The sequence below is a fragment of the Monodelphis domestica genome, chromosome 3 (genome assembly GCF_027887165.1).
Source record: "Monodelphis domestica isolate mMonDom1 chromosome 3, mMonDom1.pri, whole genome shotgun sequence".
Classification (NCBI taxonomy): Eukaryota; Metazoa; Chordata; class Mammalia; order Didelphimorphia; family Didelphidae; genus Monodelphis; species Monodelphis domestica.
In genome coordinates, this window is record NC_077229.1 from 401960105 (window position 1) to 401983760 (window position 23656).

At 32.3% G+C, this 23656-nt stretch overlaps 1 protein-coding gene across 3 annotated transcripts in view; it reads right to left on the bottom strand.

Moving 5' to 3' along the window:
* Nucleotides 1–23656, bottom strand: part of RPRD1A (regulation of nuclear pre-mRNA domain containing 1A) — a 90190-nt gene that overhangs the window by 37258 nt on the left and 29276 nt on the right. Inside the window, exons 2-7 of one of the 3 annotated variants that reach the window (XM_007486750.3) lie at nt 20973–21102; nt 19153–19259; nt 18960–19057; nt 16514–16640; nt 16240–16415; nt 14638–14736 (exon numbers count right to left, since the gene is read on the bottom strand). In XM_007486750.3, coding sequence (XP_007486812.1) covers nt 14698–14736; nt 16240–16415; nt 16514–16640; nt 18960–19057; nt 19153–19259; nt 20973–21102 — 677 coding nt within the window. In that variant the 3' untranslated portion in view covers nt 14638–14697. Of the gene's footprint in view, nt 1–14637; nt 14737–16239; nt 16416–16513; nt 16641–18959; nt 19058–19152; nt 19260–20972; nt 21103–23656 lie in introns of those variants that run through there. The other 2 variants (XM_007486751.3, XM_001362745.4) reach the window with 2 other exon arrangements.

Genomic DNA, 23656 nt, shown 5'->3' on the forward strand with positions numbered 1-23656 from the left:
AAATCTGCCACATGACAATAGAAATTCATAAAATACCTGTAAGTAGGCTATAAAAGACTGTCAATGACTAACTGAATGCAAGTAATATCATGAAAAAATTGAGGATATGTATTACCTTTAAAAAAGATATAGCAATTATATAACAAGAACAACTAATAACTGGATTGGTGGTGCAACTGCTATACAACTACCCAAAAATTGTTCAAAGATCTGGAGGAACGCCTTGCTCCAAGCACACTGAATAGATCATTTCTGAAACATGCATAAGAATCCTATTAGTGAAATCAGAAAGAACAAGGATAATTTTTTGCCTTTCCATATATTCCTAACACTATGCCCAGTGCCTGGCATAGAGAGTCCTTAAATGCTTAATGACTGAATACTTGATGACTTGAGTACTGAGTTTTGAACTACACAAGTGGAAAAAGGCCCCACAAACTGATGAGAGATCCATCAAAGAATAATTACTCCAGATGATGCTAAATAAATCATGGAACACAATAACTTCAATAAATTTAAAAAGGCCATTACATGTACTTCTCTATGAGTAGCAATGCAATGATCCAGGACAATTCTGAAGGACTTAAAGAGAAATAACACTGATCTATCAAAAGAAAAACAACTACTTGATCACACAGGTCAATGGGGATATGATTGGGGTTATAAACCCTAAGTGATCATCCTAGTGCAAATATTAATAACATGCAAATAGGTCTTGATCAACAATACATATAAAACCCAGCGGAATTGTGTGGGGGCTATGGAAGGAGGTTGGTGGGGGGGAGGAAAAAAACATGATTTTTGTAATCCTGGAAAAATACTCTAAATTAATCAATTAAATAAAATTTTAAAGAGACATTGGAAGAATAAAAAAATGTCATTAGAACCAATAGAACTATAATAGGTTAACTTAGGAAACTCTATTCCATTTCATTAGCGGTCATCAACAAAAGTTGAAATAATCAATTTTAGGCATACTAAGGATGGAATTTTGTTCAGCTGTAGAATGTTGATTAGCAGTCACTAAGAACTTCTCCAATTTTGAAATTCTGTGATTCTTGACTTTTATAGTTCATAACCAGTACTAGTAATGACTTATCCATGTGAAAAACAAATGAGCTATTTCTCCAAATTAGAAATATTTCTCTTCCACAAAAAGATAGCCTTAAAATTTAGTTGACAGGGAAAAAAAGTTTCTTTTTGGAAAGAACCATTTAAATTCTTTAGAGTTTTAATATCTTTCCTGGATAACATGAGACTGGCTAAGAAAAGTGCCAATTAATGTGACCTAAAAAAAAATTTTTATGCTTAAAGTATCAAGGCAATAATTGAGATTGTGTATTTTTATTTTCCAGGAATCAGAATAAATTTCTTTCCTTTCTATTTTATCATATCCAACACATAATACAAAAAAAAATCTATTTTATAAATGGGTTGTAGCTATTGATACATATTGGAAATTTAAATTGATTTTCATTAAAAATTACTCAGATACAGACAAGTCTGGACATGGGAGGTCCCAGGTTCAAGCTTAACCTCACACACTTCTTAGCAGTGTAACCCTAGGCAAGTTGCTTAACTCAAAATGCCTAGTCCATACCACTCTTCTGACTTGGAACTAATTATTAGCATAGCTGCTAAGAGAGAAGATATGGGTTTTTAAAAAATTAAAACTGGTCTATTTGCATTCAATTCATAGCTGAGCAATTTGTGGTGGCAAAAATAATTGGAAAATGAGGGGATGCCCTCCAATTGGGGAATGACTAAACAAATTGCGGTATATGCTGGTGATGGAATACTATTGTGCTAAAAGGAATAATAAACTGGAGGAATTCCATGTGAACTGGAGGGACTTCCAGGAATTGATGCAGAGTTAAAGGAGCAGAACCAGAAAAACACTGTACACAGAAATTGATACACTGTGGTAAAATCAAATGTAATGGACTTCTCTACTACTAGCAATGCTATGATCCAGAACTATTTGGAGGGGCATATAAGAAAGAAAGCTATCTACATCCACATCCAGAGGAAGAACTGTGGGAAAAGAAAGAAAAGAAAAACAACTGCTTGATCATATGGGTCAGTGGGGATATGACTGGGAAAGTAGACTCTAAAAGATCACACTAGTGCAAATATTAATAATAAGGAAATGTATCTTGATCAATGGCACATATTAAACCCAGTGAAATTGCAAATCAGATATGGGGATGGGGGTGGGAGGGAAGTAACATGAGTCATAACCATAGAAAATTATTCTAAGTCATCTAATTAAAATTAAAATAAAATAAAATTGCATTCAATGTTACAATTGTTTTAATTTCATTAATAGAATCCAGTCTCACAATGATATATAGCTAGAAAAATATAATATAAAAATAATTAGTATTACAAAGATAATTTTGATCTCATAGATCCCCTGAAAGGGTCTTAGGAATCCTAAAGGGTTCAAACCTCATTTTGAAAACACTTGTAGTACTATATTATTTCTCCCAGGATACTTAAAAAAATAAAAGATTCTCAAAGACTACAAGATATGAGCAGAACTTTTACTTTAAAAAAGCAAGTAAGACCTCAGCAAGACAGCCCAAAGATCTCAGGTTTGGGACCAAAACCCAATATTTGATAAAAACTGCTAGGAAAATTGGAAGACAGTGTGGGAGATATTAGGTTTGGATCAACATCTCACACTCTACACCAAGCTAAACTAAGAATGGGTGAATGGCTTGAATATAAAGAAGTAAACTATAAGTAAGTTAGGTGAACACAGAATAGTATACATGTCAGACCTCTGGGAAAGTTAAGATTTTAAAACCAAGCAAGAGTTAGGGGAAAAAAATCACAAAATGTAAAATAAATAATTTTGATTACATCAAATTAAAAAGGTTTTGTACAAATAAAATCAATGCACCCAAAATTAGAAGTGAAGCAACAAATTGGGAAACAATCTTCATAATAAAAACTTATGACAAATGTCTAGTTGCTCAAATTTATAAAGAGCTAAATCAATTGTACAAAAAACCAAGCTATTCTCCAACTGATAAATGGGTAAGGGACATGATTAGGCAATTTTCAGTTAAAGAAATAAAAACTATTAATAATAAGCACATGAAAAAGTGCTCTAAATCTCTTATAACCAGAGAAATGCAAATCAAAACAACTCTGAGGTATCACCTCACACCTAGCAGATTGGCTAACATGACAGCTATGGAAAGTAATGAATGCTGGAGGGGATGTGGCAAAGTAGGGACATTAATTCATTGCTGGTGGAGTTGTGAATTGATCCAACCATTCTGGAGGGCAAGTTGGAACTATGCCCAAAGGGCATTAAAAGACTATCTGCCCTTTGATCCAGCCATAGCACTGCTGGGTTTGTACCCCCCAAAGAGATAGTAAGGGGAAAGACATGTACAATATTCATAGCTGCACTCTTTGTGGTGGCAAAAAATTTGGAAAATATGGGGATGCCCTTCAATTGGGGAATAGCTGAATAAATTGTGGTATATATTGGTGATGGAATATTATTGTGCTCAAGTAAACTGGAGGAATTCCATGGGAACTGGAACAAGCTCCAGGAATTGATGCAGAGTGAGAGAAGCAGAACCAGAAAAACATTGTCCACAGAGACTGATACACTGTTGCACAATTGATTGTAATGAACTTCTAAATTAGTGGCAATGCAATGACCATGAACAACTTGGAGGGATCTACGAGAAAGAACACTATCCACATTCAGAGGAAAAACTTTGGGAGTAGAAACAAAGAAAAACTGCTTGATTGCATGGATCAAGGGGATATGGCTGGGGATGTAGACTCTAAATGAATATCCTAATGCAACCACCAACAACACGGAAATAGATTCTGATCAAGGACACATGTAAAACCCAGTGGAACTATGCATCAGCTATGGCAAGGGGGGGTGGGATGGGAGAGAAGGAATATGATTCTTATAACCAAGGAATGTTCTACATTGACTAAACAAATAAATTTTAAAAATTAAATGTGAGTTCAAAAATAAATAAAAAGAAAAAAGAAAATAAGAAAAGAATCAACACCAACTTGACATCCTAAATTGTTTGTTGGGAGTAACCACTCAAAACAAAGCACATGCAAAAGGATTCTTTAATCAAGTCAACAAACATTATATTGAGTGCCTACTATTTGGCCTATAATAACAATATTAGAGACAAGTGCTCCTTTTCTGAGATATTATACTTAATTGCTCCAAACTCCAGAACAAGGTAAATCTTCCTCAGTTAAATTCAAAGTAATGAAAAATAGAAAAGCAACAGAAAAGTAATTGGATCATCTGCATTAAAAGAACAAAGAAATAGAAATGCATGCTGAGGAGCAGCTAGGTGGTTCAGCAGATACTACTGGCCTAGAGATAGGAGATCCTGGGTTCAAATGTGACCTCAGAAACTGCAAAGCTGTGTGATCCTGGACATCACAATTCAAATTCCCATACCACATCTCCTGCCTTGAAGTGGATACTTAATATCAACTCTAAGACACAAGGTAGGGGTTTTTTGTTTTATTTATTGCATACTGCCTAGACTACCATTTGATTTCACTGAATTGTCTTCCAATTTGGAGATAATATTGATGGTAAATAATGTTGATTCAAGACTATCACATTTGGATAATCCCATTTATCACAAAAGTTCAACTAATTATGAACCATGCTCTGGGCATAATAAAAATTATAAAAAACCCAAAGGACACATATAGAAATATTCATGCTTTAGGATGTAAAAATGAAGGAAAGTGCATTCTTCAATGCAAAGTATTATAAAGAAAATGAAAAATAGTTCCTTAAATTCTGAAATATGAGTATAAATGGGAAATGGAAAAAAGTACTAAACCTGGAGTCAGTAATATCTAAATTCAATCCTAGCCATATCAGCTTCCTGATTGAGGAGTTATCTATTTTAACTGCCTCAGTTTCCTCATCTAAAAATATTAAAAACACCTCCAAAGATTTTAATTACCTGAGTTTCCTCATCTGTAAATATCTCCCAATATTGTTGAAGATAAAGTAAGAATTGTAACACTCTTTTTCAAACAAATTATTATATAAAAATAAGCTGTTATTTTTATTGGGCAATTTTCATTGCTGGGGAGGAGGTATTTTAAAATTTTGTGTGGGTATTTCCTTAGATCTTTTCTATCAAAACAAAACTTATCTCTCTAAAAGTGTCAGAAAGACATGAAAACTGTCCTCTATTAAATATGACCAGAAATGGGCCCATCATGTACTAAGAAACACAACAGATTGATATAGCCCAAGTGGAACATTAGTACTCCATAAAATATTTAATAACAAAAAAAGGTCTCTAGTTGTATTGATCAAGTCTTTTATATTTACAAAAGGTATGAACAAGAATCACATGTGATGAATAGACACAGATAAGATAGTTTCTGCATCAGCAATGAAAATGTGTCCAGGAAAGAATTCATATTAGTAACTGGTCCCTTCCAGCACTAGCACTCTCATCACTAAAAATAGCTAAACTTACCACACTGAGTACCTACAAGAATGTCTGTCTTGATTCCATATGACTCTGCATAAACTACTAAAATGAACTATAGATAGAACAAAACTAAGAAAACACTTCTACTAAAGCCTGAGGACAGTACAGATAGGTCACTATTACTGCACATTTCAAAAGTCACTAAATAACTTAACTGATATTGAGAGTTAGATGTACTTAAAACATGAAAAAAGACTTTGAAAAACAAGTTTTAACTAATGCTAACATGATTTTTTTTTGAGGTACTAATCGTTATCCTTCTTCATCTTAGAAAAAGCTTTTCAAATTCTGTACTACTTGTTCCCCAGACATAAAATTTCATCTCCTGCCTTTATCCATTTGGATTGTCCTTAATGGCTATATTCTCTCTCCTTTTCCTTTATCCCTTAGGATTAAATGCCTAATCCAGAGAATTTGCCCCTTTCCCACAATTGTTAGGTGTCTTCCCAATCACTAAAATGTGCATATATATTTACTTGTGTTGTAGCCTCCTGCCACCCACTAATAGTTCAGCTCTGAGGCAGGAACTGGCTCCATTTTGTATTTAAATTCAAAGAGACTACTAAGTGCCTGCCACAAAGACACTAACAGTTATAGACGGGTCTAGAGTTTCTGATCTATGAAATAAGCACAATAATATAATTTAGTAATGGTTTCCTTTGATATAATTTGTATAACAGGATGTCAATTATCTTTAAGGTTTACTTTCATATACAGAACCTGGGCTAAAATTGTAAACTGTAGATGTTTCTGATCTACAGAACTAAGAGAAACATAATGGAAGCAAAACAAAGTTATAATTAAATTTCTACGTGCTTTTTTATGATTCTATGTTGCTTTCAATAAAAATGCCTCTAACAATAACATAAACAGTATAAAGAAATGCCCATAGTAAAGCTATTTTTCTTGAAAATAATATGAATCATTATTATTTAGAAATAAAGAGTCTGGAAGCTACTAATTCTTCTTTTAAAATCCTGGCCTTATGTCTCAGAAGCATCACTTCCAAGGCAAAAGAGCAATAAGAGCAGGGGGATTAAGGTTAAGTGGCTTGCCCAAGGTCACACAGCTAAGAAGCTATGGCCAAATTGAAACAATGACCTCACTTTTCTAGGCCTGACTCTCTATCCACTGAGCAACTCAGCTTTCCTGATGCTATGAATTCTTAAAAAAATCTTAAATATAACCTACTTTCAACAATTGACACCAATGGAGAATATTATTAATTAGATCATTAGAATATTAGATAACCCAATGATTATGTCCCTATGAAAAATTGTTATAATTAAATATGAGTGTTTGATACTGGCGAAACTTCAAGGTAAATAAGAGTAAACAGTCTGGATGTCAGAGAAAAAAACTTTATAGAGCCTTTGATTTCCTCATGCCAATAGCTTAAAACTAGTTAAGTTTTGAAAATTTTTGTTTTATAAGAACAATGATTTCAAAAAGAATTTAAGGCTAATAAACAAGTAGCAAGATGCACATACTTAAGAGTTAGCAATCCATTCATTTTAATGAAACTAAATTCCAAAATGCATAAGCAATTTTTAAAGTTTTTTTTAGAAGGTGGGGGGAAGAGGAGGAAATGTATGTATAGAAATTTATTTGATCAGTCCTGAAGCTCAAAATGGTCGCACTATTTACTCTTTAGTTATTTAAATCATTTTTTTTTTAATTTTGGGCAGTGATCATTTTTGTAATGAGTCAAATGGTAAAAAGTCTAAATTAATGAAAATCTTTTAAAGAAAAAAGGTTTACAGCTTTTAAGTATAGATAAAAATTCTATTTAGGCTAAAAAAAGTATTAGATAATAGAAGTTCAGTTAGAGACATTCAGTACTGAAGGTTACTAAATCAGAAAGAAAGATTTGTAATTAACATAGCAATTCATCATAAATATGGGAAATTTTGTCCAAATGCTTGAAATATTTTGAAGTCCATGAAATCTTCCTACTAAAAACTCAGTTCACTCTATTGCTGGCAAAAGGACTTCATAAAGAGTAACTTTAGCTTAGCCAATATAAATTGCCACAATTTCTAAGTATCAAGACAATTTTTTTAAAACTATAATTAAACTTTCCCACAGTCTAAATGCAATAGTCACATTTCTCTTGGATAATTATGGAAATGGCTTTCTGAAAACTTGTGTCTGAAAGTCTCATTAACTGAAGTGATTACTGCTGTTACCTTAAAAAAAGTAGAGGTGGTTACTGTGAAAAACAAAACAAAACGAATTCTTGGATCAAAACAGAAATCTTTTTAATTGAAAAAAGTTGGACCAAACACAATATTTTGCAAACAAGAGTTACAAATGAGTAAGAAGTACACTCCAGGTATGGAGAAAGTCCTATGCAATACACATAGTTGAGTGTTGAGAGTGTTCATCCAGTTCAGCTAGGTAGAAATGCATAGCTGGTCTGGTCAAAGAGTAGAGAATGAAGATGAAGAAATACAGACTGCAGAAAGACTATGGAAGAAACACCAGTTTAAAGATTTTACATTTAAAAATAGAGGAAAAGAAGTCAATTAAAATTTCTGACCAGGAAATTGGTATGAAAAATGTGTAGATGAAGTTAATCCTTCAAGAATGACTATTAAGAGGGAAATTCATGAAATAACCTCCAGGAAGTGATGCAGAGTGAAAGAAGCTGAACCAGAACATTATACACAGAGACTAATACACTGTGGTACAATCAAATGTAATGGACTTCTCTACTAGCAGCAATGCAATGATCCAGGACAATCCTGAGGGACTTATGAGAAAGAACACTATCCACATCCAAAGAAAGAACTGTGAGAGGAGAAACGCAGAAGAAAAACAACTGCCTGATCACATGTTCGATGGGGATATGATTGGGGATGTAGACTCTGAGTGATCACTCTATTGCTAATGTTAATATGGAAATAGGTTTTAATCAATGACACATGTAAAACTTAGTTGAATTGCTCACTGGCTACAGGAGAGAGGAGGAAGGTGAGGGGAAAAGAATATGAATCATGGAACCATGGAAAAATAAAAATAAAAAAAATTTTTTTAAAGGAAATCCATTCAGACTGGAGTCCAAGTAAGAGGCAACAAGCCCTTCAATTAGGGTGGTAACTATTAGCAAAAAGAAAGAGATGAAAGAAAGAGGAAAGGGAGAGAGGGAGACAGAGAGAGGGAGGGGAAGGAAGGAAGGAAGGAAGGAAGGAAGGAAGGAAGGAAGGAAAGCTGTGGAATTAGAAACAAGAAAACTCATCCCCTGACTGGATATAGGAAGAAAGGAAAAAGAGAGAACTAGGTGTCAAAGTTCTCATGGAAGAACTAAAAGAGAAATGCGGAGAATAGTAAAAGGAATAGGTTTAAAATAATTGATGATATTGACCTAACTAAAAAACAGATTTCCCAAATATAAATGGAAATAAACCTTTTCTGTAAAATAGATGTATTTTATGTAATTCCTAAAGAATTATAACTGCATATATTGTAAAGAAATAATACTTAAGTTCTATCAACTATATATACCAGTTGAGAAAAAATTATTCTCTTGACTTTAACTACAACTTACTTTTATTAAAAACAAACTTGGGAGGCTACTTGAGGTGGCTCAGTGGATTGAGAGCCAGGTTTTAAAGATAGAAGGATCCGGGGTCAAATCTGGCCTTGATACTTCCTAGCTATGTGTCCCTGGGCAAGTCACTTGACTCCCATCATTGCCTAGCCTTTACCATTCTTCTGCCTTGGAACCAATACACAGTATTGATTCTAAGACAGAAAATACGAGTTTTTAAAAACAAACCTAGATAAATGACAATCCTACAAGTCCAACTTCTTATTTCATTAAAACACTTTCCATGAGAATGAACAACAAACAAGTATTTAACAAGAATCTTTTCTGAGGTTTACAATTAAAAAAAACTCAGAAGCCAAGAAGTGAGTATAGCAAGAAAGCTTCACCTCCTTCCCAATCCCTCATTAAGTAAATAAATAAATAAATGAATAAATAAATAAATTGGAGCTTTCTATGAAGAGAACTAGAAAATGCATCAGATCAAATCATTACTTGGAATTTTTTTTTTTAATCAGTGAGTTACTTTTTTTCAGTCCAGGTCACAAATCAGATGTAAGAAAGCAGACAGTAAGAAGGAGCAAACATAAAAAGAATTCCACCATAAAAGGTTATTATGGTGATAGCAACACTCAACAATACAAATCCAGAAAAATGACTACAAAATATCTACCCAAGACACACCTCAAAGAAAAAAAATAGCTGAAACAGTCAATTAGAATTCCTGAGATACAAGAGTTTTAAACATGTTTATATAAATGTAGAAATGAGAATCTTAAAGGGGAAAAATGGAAAAGAAATGAAAGCTATAGAAGAAAGAAGAGGAAAGGATGAAGGGAAGAGAGGAAATAAATATTTATTAAGCAAATACAATATGCTAGGCCTTGTGATAAGTGCACTTAAAAATGTTACCTATGTTCGACACAAGATGTATATAAAATGTTGCCCAAGGAATAAACTCTGGAAATTAGAATGAACCAAACAGAAGCTACTAAATTCACTAGACAAGAAATTTTAAGTCAAAACACACAAAAAAAAAATCTAGAAAATAGAAGATAATCTAATAGCAAAAACAATTTAACCTGGAAAAGAAATAAAATTTTTTAATCTTAAAATAAAAATTGACCATATCTCTTAGAAACAGAGGACAAAGTGGTTATCATCTATTTTAAGAAACCAAAACTGAAACCTTTCAGGAACATCTTAGTCAAAATCCAAAGCTTCCATGTAAGAGGGGAGAGGGGGATCTTCCAGGTAATCAGAAAGAATGAAATCAAGTATCAAGGAATCAGTCAGGTTCATTCATGATTTAGTAGAAACACTAAAAAGGAGCAAAGAGCTTACAAAACATATTCCACACAACTTACCCCCAAAATATGAATATAATCACATGGGGATGGGGTAGGAGTGGAATGTGGAACTTTAATTAGGTTTCCAAACATTCCTAATGAAAAGATCAGAGCTCCACAGAAACTCTGAAGTACAGAGGAGTAAAAAGAAACTTAAAAAGGCAAACATGAAAAAAGAATCATTAAAAAAAAAAGAAAAAAAAAAGAAAAAAGAATCATAAAGAGTAAGGATAAATTCTCCTTCAAATAAAGGGAGATGATTCATGTCTCATCCCTAAACTGTATTATCAGGGTAATCAAATTTGACAGTCTCAGAGTGCTCTGTTCCATCTTTAATGATCTTAAGAATGGAAAGAGGGGGAAGAATCATATTATGGGGTAGACAGAAAAGGAAGGTTAGGAAAACTACCTTGTGTAATCAGAGCAAGAAAAGAAATCTATATAAATGAGGAAAGGTGGGAGGAGGGAGTGATACCTGAACTTCACTCTCATCTGAACTGTTCAAAATAGGGAAATATACACATATACACAGATGGGTACAAAAATATATTTCACTGAAAGGGGAAATAGAGAAAAAAGAAGGTAGAAATTGGAGACAGACTGAAGGGATTAGCTGTAAGCAAAATTAAATCTAAAACTATACCAAACTATGCCTAAATCTTTTTGAAGTTGTAAAGAATGGGAAACTAAGGGGTTCCCCATCAACTTGGGAATGGCTGGATAAATTGGGGCACATAAATGTGATAAATACCATTATGCTCTAAGAAACCACAGAAGGGATGGTATCAGAGAAACCCAGGAAGATCTTTATAAACTAATGCAGAGTAAAATCAGTTGAATTAAAACAATTGATACATGAAAATATTACTGTTAAGTGAAAGGACTTTCAAAGTACAAAATGATTTTTCTTAACGGTTAATTCAGAAATCTGTTTTGCTTAACTATAGATGTTTGTAACCGTTTAGTTTTGTTTTTCTTTGTCAATGTCAGGGTGCAATGGGAAGGAGAAAAGGCAGGTTTTTGCTTAAAGAACATATTTCACAAAAGAGGAATCAAAAGAAGGTGGGGGCAAGGCCATTCTGGTGGAAAGAACATTGGAAACAAGTCTGGGTTTAAATTTTGATTCTACTTCCAAAAAAAAAAAAAACCTCTTACCTTCTTAGAATCAATACTAAGTATTGACTCCAAAGCAGGAGAGCAGTAAGGACTAGGCTACTGGAATTAACTTGTCTAAGATCACACACTTAGATGGATTTAAGGCCAAATTTGACTTGGGGATCTGTCTCCAGGAATGATCTATTCACTGAGTCATCAAGCTACCCTATTTCTTCTACTTTTTAACTGCATGATCTGTAGCGAATCACTTAGCATCTCTGGGTCTTGGTTGCCTTATCTGAAACAAAAGGGCACTTCACTAGACAATTTCTAAATCTAATACTACTGTACAGTTTCCTTACTTGGGCTTCCACTCTATATCTTAAACAACATAGTCTTTAAAAAAATAATTCTAAGACAGAAGAATGGCAAAGGCTAGCAAAGGGGCTAAATGACTTGCTCAACATCACACAACTAGAAGTGTCTGAATTCACATTTGAACTGAGGTCCTTCCAATTCTAGGCACTCAGCTACTGTGCTATATAGGTGCCCCTCAAAAAATATAGCCTTTATATTTTAAAAACTGCTAGATGATAGCTAGCAGTAGCCATGTAAATCAAATGTTAGACTTACAGCAAGGAAAGTTTCAATCCTGCCTCAGACACTTATTAGCTGTAACTATGATCAAGTCACTCACACTATCTGAACCTGTCTCCATGTCTATAAAAGAAAGTACTGTTCAAGATCTAAATCTATAATACTATGCTATTTCAACTTAATAAACTGAGGAAAATGAGAAAACTCAATGTTTTAATTCCTTTTTAAACCCAAGAAAACTCATTTCTAAGATCATTTCTGAAATTGTTCCAACAGAAACCAAGGAATATTACCAAAATATAAGGTATGGGGGGAGAAAAAAGTAGAGGAAGCATCCTGTATTCCATGCTTTTTTTTAACAGTAAACTTTTCAGTGTATAATTGTTCAGAACTACACTAAAATATTAACAGGTAATACTTTAAAATTAGTTTTTAAAACTCTATTATTTTTAAATGTCCATTATATAAAATTTGGACATAATATTAAATTTTTGGAGGTTACTGAATGGAGAAATATCTTTATTTTAATTAAGGAGTCATTTTTTCCTAAAAAATCAAATTGAATTTTCCCAAAACTCCTCATACAAAATGGGAATTATCTTTTTTGTTTAATATTTTTTGAAACATGGCAAATTTTGCCCAGGTAAGTACTCAATGTACAATTAGAATTACAAAGTGGTAGTCTACTTGGACAACAAACTAGGAATATACAGTAAGAGTTTAAAACTCATATATATACCCTTGGACTAAGTGACCATATTAATATTTGTGTCCCTAGAATGTAACTGAGAATAAAAAAAGACCTCACTAAAAACTATATTAGCCATTGCTGTTTTATTTGCATTCATGAAAATCTAGAAACACACTGTGTCCAAAGGTTGAAAAGAATTAAACAAAATGTAAAATGATGAAATTGCCCATTACTAAGCTAAATGAAAAATATATCGAAATATTGAAAGGGTATACAATATACAAACTGAAGTAGAACCAGAAGGTATATTGTTTAAAAAGGTATCTACATGTATTCAAATAGAAAACACTGGAAAGTTCAATGAACAATAAACAAGTTTTCTTAATATATGTTTTTATGTAAATCTTTGATGTTTTTACAGCTAAGTTTTTTTAAAAATTATGCCAAAGAATAAGTTTATATTTCAATTTTGAATAATTATTTTAGGTCATAAAGTGATGAGTGGAATGGTACAAAGACTCATGAAGTGAGGCATCTGGAAGAAGTATAGTTATGTGACATTCAGAATGACCCCGAAAGATAGACTCAGGTTTCTCTCTCTCTGTCCTGACTCCATTCTTGGAACTACAATTTGTTTTCCTCTTTGAACGACTAATTATTCTAGATACTGGATATGTACATTTTAAGTGTATGCTTTACTTTCTGACATTTTATTATTTTCTTTGAAATAACATGTGCATATAATTACATGCTAAAAAATTGAGCAGTCCAAACCTGGGGTGTTTTTACAAACCACATCTTTTTGATGTCTTGGGTTTGTTTTTTTTTTTTAAGCATGTTTTTAAACGTATTTCAAATAATTAAGATGAACTTTTCCTTTTGAAGTTTTCACATATATGACCTGTAATTATTTTGATAACCATGCACACTTCAAAAAACAAGCAGGGAAAATGCTAAATTTTCCCAAAATGAAAAAAATTCTTTTTCTACAATAAAATAATTCTAATTTCAAACACTTCTCAAAAGTCTAAAAAGTAATTTTAAAATCCCCATCTACTGATTTACTAATCTGAAACTAGCAACATTGTTCAGATATATGTTCCAACAGGAACAAAAGAATTATGAACTAGATTTCAATCTAACACTTGAGGTATTACCTTGAACTTTTATATAATAATTCTACTATTAAAAACATCTGTGCTTATGTCAATAAGCTAATTTTATACAACTGTTAGACATGAATTTTTTATCTAGTAAATGTTGAGAAATGTTTTAAATTTTTTTCATAATTTCTTATACTAGGTTTGGGGGGGGGGTTTCAATTTGATATACAATTTTAAAACACCTAATATGAAATATTTTTAAATTATATGCTTTCCAAAAAATGATACTTCTTAGGCTGTACAAGCACAAAGATATTTCAGTTTATCCGGACTTCTAAGACATAAAAATAACATAACTGCAACATTTCTGTAAAGTGTGGCCAAAAATAAATCTTCAAACAACTAATGTCTATTTTATAGGATTTTTTTCATCCTTAAAAAAAAATAACCTAGCTATATTTTCCTTAGCTACAAAGTTTTAAATATATAAGGTTTTTCTCTAGCATGATCAATTACAGTTCTACGTTAAGTAGGAAAGCCAAAGCTAATAAAGTGAGCAAATGTGTGGACAAAATTCCCTTGATGTTGCCAATGTTAAAATCCACCATGGGATGTAACTAGTTACGATGGAAAGAATAAAGAGTGAGACAGTGATATAAGGTAAAAGGGGGAAAAATTCAAGTATCTTCTTCCATTTTTTTTAAAAACATGAGACAATACAGGATTTTGAGTTTGATATTTATTTTTAGCAGGATGGGTGTGCTAATGGTTGACGACATCATTAGAAGATAACGCCCTTGTCCAATACCTGAAATAGAAGCTAGATAGAAGTTAAAGAAACCATACTTAAAGTCAAAAGCTGTGTATGACTACTTACCCTCAATTCTGTCAATAAGAAAATAAGCAAGAGCAGAATTAGCTTATGGATCAAATCATATTATATTAACAATAGCTGTTAGATTATCAGATTTGTCTTTACTTTTTAAAATATCATAATTCTAAATATAATATGGATAAGTAAAGCTTTTAAAGGGGGCATACTAAAACACCACAACTCCTTTCCTTTTGGATAGGTAGTGGCAGGAGAGAGGTATTAAAAATGAATGATGACTAGAGGAAGGCTGAACAATTAAGAGAGTTATCATCTATTCTAACCATGGTAAAATATAGGCTAGCTACAGATAGCCAGAATATATAGAGTTGGTATACTCAACAATCACACTTGGCTTATATATCTCTGAGTCATGTGGTCCTAAGATATAGGGTATCAGTAGTGAGGCCAGAAGAAGCAATATAATAGCATGTGTCTGGTGTTTAAATTATTGCATTTTTCATCCATTATATATTCAATGAGTTAAGTACAGAATTTTACAAGTCAGTGTGGATTCCAAGTCACATATGCATGCTACTATGGAGATTACAATAGCAAGAATGTGGAGGGCTAAATGATTGATACTTTATTTCATATCTTATGGACTGCCAAGGTGATATACCAACTAGCTTATCTTCATTTTTAATCAGGAAGATAAGAGGGAAAATTCCCAACTCCTACTGTCAATTGAAGGTGAAAACTCAGGTAGTTATTCTCACTGGGATGGGAGAGGATATATAACAAAACTGGTCCTCATCTAGATGATAAAATCAAACTGACGATTCAGGAAATGTCAAAAGAAGTTCAAAAAATTCCAGTAACTCTTCCTAAACCTAGAATTTTTGAATACCACCTTATTAATATTACTCTATATAACTGCTAAAACAGAAAACATTTTACTTAAGTCTAAAGAGTAAAAGATTACAGATCATGTCCAAAAATTTCTTTCCCAACCCTGGAGATATAACATAAATTGTATAAATCATGATAAAATTCATGGCTAATAGATTATTTTCATTTCTAAATCAACTACATAAAAGACCATAAGTTGATAAAATCAGTAATTTAAAAATGATTACCATTAAAATCAACTTTCACATCAGTACTGTTTTTCCATTGCTTTATGTTCCTGAAGAGAGGAGATGCTCTTATTTTAAGCTCACAATGCTGACATTTTATTAATAAATGGTCTTCCATATCACTACCTATAAAACTGAATATAATGATGCTAATCCAAGTTTATTATTCTTTTGACTAATTGGGTTTGGTCCAAGTAGGGAGAACCCAATTAATAGAAGAAAAGGCAAATTTAGGGCATGGCCTGTAATATTTATAAATAAATAAAAATTCAAAGGATCTACATAAGGCCTTAAAAGCTTAAATAGGGAAAAACCTATGAAGCCAATATACTAATTTAATTTCAAAGTTCCAAATAATGAAAGAGTTACGCACTTCCAGCTTATGTTCTTTCTCTGCAAGGGCCTCTTTTTGACAACGAAGAAAATCTGATAACATTCGAGTTAGTTGCTTCCTATCATCTATTTCTGCTGCCAATCGACCATTGTAATCCGCCAAGAGCATGCATGCATCATCTACCATCTTGGAAAGCTGTTCTCCTGATTCTTTATCTAAGACCCAAGAAAAAGTAATAAACAAGAAAATGGCACATTAAAAACAAAGCCAAGACTTGAATTTTATTCAAAAATCAGAAATTACTCTATCTCACCTGTTATTTTGTCAAGTAGAGATACATCTTGGACTTCAACAGGCAAAGAAGCTATTCTCTGATGAACTGCTGCATCACCTGAGGCTGCATTTTCAAGTTCTTGTAAGGCTCTAATGAGATCTATAGTCTGAAAAAGCATACAACTTCAGAAACAAACCAAAATCTAAAGAGTTTAAATTAATTTAATATCCATGCAACTTCATGGCATGTCTGCTAAGTCAAACACTTTGTAAAGGTCCACCTAGACATTGGAGAAGATTAAAAGATCATAAGTCATTTGCCCATTCTAGAACCTCCAAAATATATTTTAATAGATTTATCGTTTTAAAAAAAAAAGATGTATTGTAGTTTTCTACTTTAAAGCAATTATTTTATTTAACCAGAATTTTTATTAAGATATTTACAACATAATTACAACTACAAAGGATTTGCATGTAGTTTTGTAAGTTTGTTTTTCCTTGTTTTGTCGAGCCAGCTGACGTACAATAAAGCATCTTTCTTGTTCCAATTCTAGTATTTTTCACAATTCTAAAAAGAGTATGGAAGATGGAGAGTCTTATTGGAACAAGGCCCAAACAGGAAAAGGATTACTACACTCCTAAAATCCTAGTTCTGAGTCCTTAACATGAAAGCAATCTATCGGATTAGAAAGGTGTCTATTCTAAAATTTGCTAGTCAAGAACTTCTCTCAGGCATTATATATCTTCACAGAAACAAACCTACTGACAAAAAGGAAAGTAATTCTTGAATCATTGATTTTAATCACCTTTTCCAATTATGATAGCTAAATAAGTAGCAGCTAGTTAAAAATGATGTAAAGTTGATAATAGTTACCATACTCTGGACAAATGAGGTTTCCTAGTAAGAGGCTTGATCCAAGTGACTACATTTTATGAGAAGTACAGAGAAAAAACAAGTGGTCTACAATAAAAATTTCAAAAAATATTCCTAAGAATTACTATCATATCATTCATTCTGGCAGGGTGACCTCAAGCTAAGTTGTCATGCTCTTAGATAAGTTGTCAATCTCTTAGATGAGAGCAAGATCTCATTTCTGATATGAAAATGAGTTTTCTAAATTTCTTCAAATCAGGAAGTATAAGGAGATAAATTTTGAGAACATATTCAGGGATATACCTTAAGAAGAAGACCAAGAAATCTGGATTTGTAATATTAAATATACTTTTGCTGAGGCCCTGAGTTAGTACTTTAAAAATGAGAAGAGATGAATAATGAGAAAGAAAATATGCCACATACAATTCCCTCTACAGCTGATGTCTGTAGGGTAGAATGTGATCTATTTCTCTTCTATTTACCTAAATTCAAAAGCTGGCAAACTTCAATTAGAAAGTTGAAAGAATGGAGAAAAATCCCAAAGAATTAGGTTTTCTTGTTTGTTTTTTGTTTTTTTTTTTCAATAAGAAAACATGGCATATTTCTCTTCATTCTGAGCTAAATTTAGAGCTAGAAGGGACCTTAAAGTAGATCAAGTCCAATCCTTTAATTTTACAGTTGAGTATTTTTGAGAATTGAGAAATAATTTACCCAAAGTCACACAGCTAGTAAGTGAACCTTCTATAAACACAAGCAAAAATCATTCCAATGCTCCACGTGATATGAAAGAGTAAACATATCAAATAAAAATGATACCAAATCATTTTTGAAGGAAATGAGGAATAGAAATTTAGAACTGAAAGGGATCTCAGAGATTATCATTACAACCTTTTCTCCATGGTAATTAAGAGTACTCTTTTTAAAAAATATATTAAACTCTTACTTTCTTAATATCAATTCTAAGCCAGAAGAGCTACAAGGACTAGGCAATTGAGATTAAGTAACTTGCCCAGGGTCACAGAGCTAGGAAGTGTCTGAGGCCACATTTGAACTCAGGTCCTCTCACCTCTAGGTGTGGCACTTTATTCATTATGCTACCCAGATCCATCCCATAGAGTATTTTTAAAGCACTTAAAATAGCTTAAAAAAAAAACTAGAAAAATATAAAGCAATAAAATATATTAATTGGAATAAGAGTTTGGGACTTTCAAAGGTACAACCCAGAGGTTTTAATGAAGTTTCATTTTCTCAGAAGGAACAAGCTATTTCAGAACATCCTATTCTTTTCCAAGACAGTTCCAAAAGTAAAGCAAATAGAATCCTATTTAAAGTAAACAAAAAATCTGAATAGTTATATATGACACTTATTTATTAGTTCAGAGGTTCCTTCCTTGTCCTTATAGTTTAAGATAAAATTACCAGAATATAATTTCAATGAAAAGTTTAACAACAAAAAATGTAATACTACCAGTAATTTACAACCATATACAGGTTACTTCAAAAGTCTTAAGATGAGCAATATAAAGTTATTTAAGCCATTAAAGCATAAAACAAATCATCTAAGATTTCTGAGACTGTCTATATATTCTCTTTTGAAAGAGATTATTTCTACCTGTGGAGGTTCACTTGGTGATCCTAGTGATGAACAATTTTCATTTTCATCCACCTTTATTTGTTCATATGAACGCTTTCTAGACTTCTTATCACCATCTGATTTAAAAGAAAATGTAGTTATTTTCAGAAAAAATGATACTTTCATGAATATTTATATATTTTCATCTATGTATATTTACATATATACTTACAGAGAGCTTGTCTAAGTTGTTCTAATACATCATTTTCATAAACAGACCTTTCTTCCCAAATAGACAGCACTCTTCCAAGATGCTTTTTACAATTTTCATCAGTCTCACTTAAGGAAAAATAAATAATGTTAATAGTTTAAAAAAAGATATGCTGAGCCTTTGAAAAAGGTTACTAGTAGTTTTAAAGAATTTCTGAATTGAACCATATTTCAAGAAAGATTAAGAAAGCAATACAAATAGCTGAATTACCCAAACTATGAGAACAATATGAGTCTATTATACTATATCTTAAGTTTCGTGACATAAATATCATCCTTTGTTTCATATGACTTACCTTAATAAAATATACTACCAGCATTTATAATTAGGATTAACTGATATCTAAAATCATTTGTTATTTCTTACTTCTGGTTTTTGTTTTGTTTTGTTTTTCCTTCATAACATTTGCTCAATAGCTTCAGAAAAGAACACAAAATACTTTATATAATACATACACAGATACATGAAATTAATAGCTGCTATGAAATTCTATATTTAAGCTGGACTTGATAAAATTATTTGGCAATCGTTTTTAAGAAGACAATTTCACATTTCAAAACATGTGTGGAAAACTTATGAAGTAAAGCCAAAATTAAAAAACTTAATGCTGAAAGACCATATTCAATATTTTGGACAGCAAATAAAAGATGTATGGAATGAAAACTAATGTATTATTCTCAACATATTTTTGACTACCAGTAGTAACAATATTACATCAATATCCCTGAAACTCCAAATACAGGTTCTGTTTAAATCATTAAGCTTAATTAGATATAGCTTCATTCTCCCTTCATCCTTTCCTGTCATTCATATAAATTTTCAATTTGTACTCTTTTGCACAGGTGGAAGGTATTGTATTAGTTTCCTATAAATTGCAAGTTCATTTGTTTATCTTTGGGCATTACCTTAGGGTCTCTGACTTAAGCAGAATGTCCCCATCCTTTGCAAGGTAAGCAAAAAAGCTGCATCTGTTGCCATCTTATTCTGGCCTTTCTGATTATGAGTGATTAAAGGGGGGGGCATCTTGCTATATCAAGGCCCCCCAAATTCCTACCCCAGACAAGGGGAAGGAAAAAAATAAACTGTACCAAAAATCATTTAGGCAACAAGGCAATATTTTGGCATCTCAAAAAAGGTTGTCAAAAATCTACAGACAATATTTATATTCAACTAATTCCTCTATAAAAGAATTCTTCCATATTTATCAATGACCTTAAACACAAATTATTATTTTCTTTAAAATAAAGCTTGTATATATTTTTTATATACTTATGTGTTCTCTCCCCCAATAAAATACAAGCTTCTTAAGGGTTAGGGATTGTAGCTTCATTATATTGTCTCTTGCATCTGGCATGAGGCTTATCATTTAGCAGATAATTTTTTAAATACTTGGTGGAGGCAATTAGATGGGGCTCAATGAATAGAACACCAGGTCTGGATACAGAAGGTCCTAGGTTCAAATACAGTTTCTAATACTTCCTAGATGTGTAACCCTGAGAGAACTTAAACCCCAACTGCCTATCCTTAGCACTCTTCTGCTTTAGAACTAATACTCTGTATCTATTCTAAGACAGAAGATAAGGATTTTTTTAAAAATTAAAAATAAAATACTTGGTGGTTGATTGACTGAAAAGGAAACTTTAAAAGAAATACATTTTTATAATCTGGAAAGGGCAAATTTTAAGGGGAAAGGGCTTATTTTAAATTAATATTTTACAAAATATATTATATGTAATTGGTCAAATAAAATATCTTTATAATAAAATACTATTTTACTATACCTGGAAACATGCTTAAATGCTTCAACTATTACTGGTGCAAAATCTTTTGTGAACTCTGGTCCTTTTCTTTTGCTGTTCTGGATGACATCATTGGCTAGATAAAGAAATGTGAGCTTCCGGTTTGGTTTGGCTGAAAAATAAAGAAAAGTAAGAGGTTTAACATTGACAGCAAATAGTTTGATAAAGGATCAAGAACGTTAAATTTAAATGTCTTTAATGAAACAGCACTACTTACTACAAATGAACAGTCAGTCCTACTATAATACTTTTTTGGGAAAAGGTGAATTTGTTAAGTTTGACTGATATATTAGGAAATACTATTCTTTTGAAAATCCTTTCACTATATTACCCACATAGTCTGATAGTATTGCCCTCTGTTTTTGTCACTACCTAATGTAACTAGGACAATCTACAAAGTCTGCAGGTAGGCAAATGAAACAAATGAAGCCTTTTCACAAACAATCTGGCTCTAATCAATCTTTTCCAACAAAGCAGTTCCTTTCCACACACACTACATTCCAGTCAAACTGGGCTACTGGCTGTTGTTCATGCACGACATTCCAACTCCCATCTCCATGTCTTTCCATAGACTGTTGGTACCCATGCCTATAATGTACTCCCTCTGCTTCTTGGAAACTGTAATCAAAAATGCCTTCCTTGGATTTCTTCTGCTCCCTGTTGAGATGAGTTAGGCTGGCACTTCTAATACATGAATATGGTAACAGGAAGTAAACACAGGGCCTGGGTTCTTGCCACTTTGCTTTGTTCCACAGTAAAACCAAGGTCAACCAGTCCTGTATTTCCTTACAGTGATGATCCCAAAGTTTTGGGGGGTTTTTTAAGTCTTTTTTTTTTAATCACCTCTTGTATGGACTGTTTCAATTTCCTCTTAACCATACTGTGTCTCTCCCCATTCCAATCCATTATCTATACATCATCTATACAATTGGCAAAGTCATATTCCTAATGCAGATCTTATTATGTCATGCCTCACTACTTAATTAACTCTAGGGGTTTCACCTTACTTTTAGGATTAAATATAAACTTCCATTGGGCATTTACACCTGGCCCTATCCTGCATTTCCAGTCTTACACATATTTCCTTTAAAAACACTCTGAGATCTAGGTTACAGACTGTCCTCATACATAAGGTTCCACATTTCATCTTTTGCTTCTGTATTGGCTGGCCTTCCCCCCACCCCAACATGCAATCCTTACTCACCTGACTTTTAAAATCATTGTTTTCCTCCAAGTCACAGCTCAGATGCTTCCTCTAATATAAAGCTCTTTAGCACCCAGCTGTTAATGCCTGCTTATCCCCATAACTGTCTTGAATAAATATCATAGGATCATCAATTCAGAATTAGAAGGAATATTAAAGACCATCTGGTCTAACCTCTTTTACTAATGAGTAAAATGAAGTCCAGGGGGATTAAATAATTTGCCTAATGTCATCAAGGTATGAAGAGACAAAGGTGATTTGTTTACATGCACACGCACACGCACATGCACACACACAGCTCTCACAAAATACCTTCCTTGAGAGAAGGTACTGTTCTGGCTTTGTATCTCAGACATAACTTAATGTCCAGGATTAAATATTCATTGGTTGACTGATTCACACCTAACCACAAAGCCATTTCATTCAGAGGAAACATTTTAAAGTACCGTTTAATCTTCATGTAAATAGTGCAGAAATTTGTTTTACTAGTCTATACATATTTGTAAGGCGTTTTTTTTCCTCAATGGGTGGGGGAAAAGAGGAAAGAGAACTTGGAACTTTGAATAAAACAATAGTTAATTTAAAAAATAAAAAAGCTTGGTGTAAACTCTAGCATGTCATCAGTAATTGCAATTTTTAAAAAATATCAACAGTTTACATTTAAGAGAACTTTATAAAGAGTTTTCACATTTTACCTGCATTTTAAAATCCAAGTGTGCCCAATCACTGAGAGGTAAAAGTTTAACTTATTCTCTTTGTTATTTGTTTTTTATTATTTAGATATTTTTATTATAATGGGGAAGTGGGGAGAAGCAAGCAAATAAAATTTCCTGTTGGCAAATTTTAAGTCCTGGTATTTTTCAAAACTTCAGTCTACTTTTACTATGTAGAAAAACATCAAGGCCTACTCTGGGAAATAGGCAATATGATATGCTATTTTGACAGGGATGTCTCATCTTATTGAGTATCATTGCAACAAAGGACCATTTATGCGAGGCTATAGCTCTCCACCAAAGAAAGGACATCAGTAAAGGATAAATTTAAGCACATCTTCAAAAAAACTTTTTAATTCAGAAATAAGAACTATGAATCCCCACATATTCATTAATGAATAATAAAAGTATGCAAAAATGTTATACAAAATCTATGAGAAATAAAAATAAAGTTATTGACTACTATATGTAAGCACATGTTAAAAAAGAATAACATAGTAAAATAAAATTACCAACAATATCCTCTGGGATTATTTTTCTTTAAGTGAGAAAATTCAAAGAAAAGGCTAAAAATAAAATAGAGTATTTATTGTTTAGTCTGATATGCTGAAATTTTAATTGAAATAATTTGAAGTAAATAAACTGTACTAATATGATCATTACAAGAAACCTGACAATAAAATTGTCTTCACTATTTACTATCTCACTAAAAACCCAGGTAAAAAATATTGAATTATAATACTAAAAGC